Below are 4,406 nucleotides of genomic sequence, written 5' to 3'. Positions count from 1 at the left end.
TTCTAGAAGATGGAGCTATCCATCCACATGATCCACGAAAGCGAAAATGTCTAAGACACTGCAATCTACTTGTGTTTTTCTAGTGGGATCATAGTGTATATCCATATCTTCGTCGTTGTCTATGGAGATGTTATGTTTGTCTGAATGAATCTTCCTATCGTTGGAATTGATTATTGCAGACTTTTTGATATCCTTGAATGAACAATGTATATACAAAAAGATTGGGATAAAAGAAAAAACAACGGGGGAACCACACGTTTCATTTATTTGTCCCATTTCGTTTAGGAGTCAATAAGAAGAACACAAACATGCCAGAACAATTTAAAGACAAAATCTACAGACATTGCAATTGCCCCACAAGAGAGAAAAGCTTATGTTATCACTCAGCATTCACACCCATTTCACGTCCTGCCACCAAAACAAATTCACAACTGGCTCTCATTTCTTTACTGACACACTACACACACCATTTCAAGATCCAGATAAGTCTCAGTTAGTGGCCGACCTTTTTGATCTTCAAGCGGAACAATTACGGAAATTATGGAGCGCGTGAAAAGGGACGATTAGGCTTGTTCCGTCTTGGGAGCACAGGTCATAACAGCATCTGCTACAGTAAGGAAGATCTTATCGTCCCCAATCAAGTCGATGAACTTGGACGCATGAAGCTTGTCAATCACTACCGGTCCTGGATTTGCAAGAACAAGCTGCAGAAGAATACGCGAAAAGTAATCTTGTAAAATGTAAAATAGATGGTAGTCTGTACAAGTGGAGTGCGATCAAGAGATGAGCTAAAGCATGTCTGCTTATAGGGCCTATCCTGCCAAATACTTTAGCATGTCTGAGCATGAGTGAAGATAAACTGCTCAGGTGAGAATATTAAGAACCTGTTGAGGGTAAAAGACATATAGCTGATACCTGTACTGAGGCAATTATTTGCTCAAACAACTTAGTTATTTTTTGGGAGATATAGTTTTTGCAGGTCGGGGCAGGTGAGATGGACACTGTAGGAAAATATTTAAGTTTGATCTCAATTGGAGGAGCATGCATTACTTAGCAAAGCAAGTGACTTTATGGTCGGTGAGACATCATGGAGAATGTCATAAAAATAGCATGAAGCAATTCGTTTTAAGCATTACCTGAATATCCCTCTTCTGGAGGCTTTTGTGCAAATCTTCAAGGGCATGCATGCCACCAGTATCAATGTCTGTAACGGCTGCAGGCACGGATAATAATGTCAAAATACTTGTAAGGGTATTGATCACGGGAAAAATAAAAAAGAGCGAAGCTGGTCGTGCAAGAAACAGCTTACGAGACATTTCCACGATCAAGTACTGGATTCTTGGTTGATGATTCTGCTTCAGATATTCCTCTTCATCACCAAGCCATCTCAATATCCTGAAAAATTCAATTCATACCGATGTAAATAGCTGCTCTAAGGCACCGGCACAGAATTCTCTTGTCCCTATTCATGGTTAGGCTTAACTTGTCCATCTTATAACATGGAAATCATGGAGTTTCTTAGCAAAGTTGGCCAAAAAAATTAATTAGAAAGGACAAACAGGGGCCAATTTTGCCCTCCGCACTTGCTCCTATCTAGTACCTTTCACGGATATAGTTTGAATTCGAAAAATAGATGGCTGAATCAACTCTGACAATCAGAACTCCAGGAACCTTTGTTGCTTCTGGGTATTGCAAAATATTCCTGTAAACAGTCGTCCTCGGTAGCTTACCAAGAATGGCTGTGCGAGGTCTTGTTACTTGTAAGAGTATTTTGGCAAATGAAATTGAAACCTGCCAAAGGAAACCTCTACTTTAGTAATCCACACGGAGAATGAAAATCAACTAAAGATTACCAAAAGTTCCTGATAATCTTACTGCAATCAAGAGGCCTATCTCAACAGAGACAAAAACCACCCCAAAGAAGGCTCCCATGCAAGCAGCAAAATCGAACTTGTCAATTTTCCAGATCAGTATTACCGCTTCAATATCAATCAGGCCAACCACCGCGGATATAATAATTGATGCGAGAATTGCATTTGGAGTATACTTGAATAATGGTGTGATGAGTGCCAGGGTTAACAACACCACGCAGGACATGACAATGTTAGAGACTGCTGTATGGCAACCAGCCACGCAATTAACAGCAGAACGAGAGAAAGATCCTGCACGAAGTGCAAATAATCCAGTGAATATCAGCAAAAAATTTTAGTTCACAATAAAGCACTTAGTACTTGTCCTTTCATACCCGTAGCAATGTAGCAGGATGTCAACGAACCAACCACATTCATCGTTCCTAGTGCTATCATTTCCTTATTTCCATCTATCTGATATTCCTTCAAGGTAGCAAATGTCCGTCCAATCACAATGGCTTCCTAGAAATATCATTGGGTTAGGAAAGAGAATCACATATAAAAACTCCAATTCCCAGCTGAAAGTATGGAGAATTTTCTTACTGTCAAAGCAATCATGCCTGCAACTACGCCAATCTTAAAGCCCTTGGCAAGATAAGTGCCAGTGAAAAAGATTTCCTTCACTGAAGATGGATTCACGCCCTTTTTTATGTTACCCACCTTCAGACATAATTGTATTTGGCAGGATTAATATAACTGCTATGGTCAACGGAATGAGTTAAGATGAAACGCAAATGAAACAGAGCAAAACCACAGAGAAGCGTTCTTACGATTGCAACATGCTGCTTATCAGCTCGAGTAATATACACAAAAAAAGTGGACAGGATAACGGAGATCAGAGGGGCAATTGCAGGCACCCAAAATAGTTTCCTGTTCTTTTTGCCCTGTTGTAATAGAACGTGAAATTGAGATAAATGGCTAGGAAGAGATCCAGTCAGGATTTAATAACGAAGAACAAGACAGACTTCTTACTATGTATTTGGCAAGCAGAAGGAAGGCCAAGAATGTCACTCCGATCACTATCGTCTGCCAATTCCACTGAGAAAGCAGTAGTACGATAGAGTAAGTTTAATACTCATGCAGTCAGTTATTCTATTTAGTAGAAAAAATGAGTGGTTGAATTTCTTGACGTACCCCATGATCCACCGTACTCCAAACTGATCGCATCACAGACACTATGTCGGTCTTCTTGGTGAATTTTTTTATGCCCAGCAGACCCTTGAGCTGTTGAAGAGCAATTGTGATGGCAGCACCGGCCATAAAGCCAACAACCGCAGCATGAGATAGGAAATCGATCAAGAAACCCAGTCTAGAAGTGCAAATAGTGTTATCTATTAGTAAGAATAAAAATAGAAAAATCACTTGACTCACCAGATGAGCCATAAACAGCCTCATCCAAAACAAAAAGAAAAAGGAATGAAATGCGCATCAAATAATCCGGACTGGGGTGATATACCTGAAGAACCCGAGCATGACTTGGGTGATGCCAGCAAAGAATGTAGCCGTGAATGCCAGGCGTCTGTACTCATGGGGATGAATATCTGGATCAATCTCGTCCCGAAGAAGAGTCCCAAGCAAGAGAGAAACAACAGCTACTGGCCCTATGGCGATATCTCTCGAGCTACCCATGAAGGCATATATAAGAGGGGGAACAAAGCTGCTATCTGTAGTGCAACGGAGGAAATATCATTTATCTACTGAAAATGATTTAGCCGACAAGTACATTAGGTCAACGTAAAGAGAAGAAGACAAAACTTACATAGTCCATATTGTGGAGCCAAATTTGCAAGCTTTGCATACCCAATATCCTAGTTTACAAAGATAAAGAAACCATAAGCAGTGCAACTAGAGTGCAATGAGCAAATCTATCTAGCTCTTCAAAGTTGCCGTCACTATTACCTGTGGAATGCAAAGGCTTGCTATGGTAAGTCCAGCAATCAGATCGCCCTTAAACTTAGTCAGGTTGTAGTGTCTTCCCCATTCGAGAATGGGAAAAACACTCTGGATGCCGATAATGAACTTCCTTGACAGCGGTTGATCTTTAAACTGACGAAGCGGGTCATCTGCGAAGAAGGTCTCCTTCAATGTGGCTGTGAATTCCTGCAGAAGGTTCTGCTTTGGAGGGATGCCCACTTTGTGGATGTACGGTGCCTCTGAATGGTATTGCAACGAAGCACTGTTTGTTACGTCGGTTCCCTGTACCCCATCGTTGCTGCTGATACGATGACTCATCGTGACAAGGGATCAGAGACAAGCTGGATCGCAAACAAGCAAACACAAGTATTAAGAATTTTTTTTTTTTTTTTTTTTTTTTTTTTTTTTTTTTTTTTTTTTTTTTTTTTTTTTTTAAATTTTTCCTTTTCTTTTCTCCTTTTTTTTTAGTTTGTTTTTTTTTTTTTTTTTTCTCTTCCTTTTCCCCTTTTCCGGTTTGGGGGGGGGGGGGGGTTTTATACATTTTCCTTTTTATTTGGGAAAGGGTTTTTAATTTTTTTTTTT

The 4,406-nt window shown here is 40.1% G+C and overlaps 1 protein-coding gene across 1 annotated transcript; it reads right to left on the bottom strand.

Moving 5' to 3' along the window:
- Positions 1-227: 227 nt before the first annotated feature.
- On the bottom strand, positions 228-4,161 carry LOC115679750 (sulfate transporter 1.3-like). Its single transcript, XM_030603443.2, has 13 exons — positions 3,810-4,161; positions 3,670-3,718; positions 3,367-3,574; positions 3,045-3,219; positions 2,883-2,948; positions 2,681-2,794; positions 2,454-2,570; positions 2,246-2,372; positions 1,876-2,162; positions 1,601-1,791; positions 1,310-1,395; positions 1,137-1,213; positions 228-704 (listed from the first exon to the last, which is right to left on the bottom strand). Exons 1-13 carry the CDS (start codon positions 4,140-4,142, stop codon positions 564-566), a joined length of 1,971 nt encoding a protein of 656 aa, XP_030459303.2. The 5' UTR covers positions 4,143-4,161; the 3' UTR covers positions 228-563.
- Between the last annotated feature and the right edge of the window lie 245 nt (positions 4,162-4,406).

This window comes from Syzygium oleosum, unplaced genomic scaffold (genome assembly GCF_021117445.2).
Source record: "Syzygium oleosum isolate NSW1041296 unplaced genomic scaffold, Sole_v2.1 Sole_v2.52, whole genome shotgun sequence".
NCBI lineage: Eukaryota > Viridiplantae > Streptophyta > Magnoliopsida > Myrtales > Myrtaceae > Syzygium > Syzygium oleosum.
The sequence above is the reverse complement of the archived record's forward strand: the minus strand, read 5'-3'. Positions and strand labels throughout refer to the sequence as shown.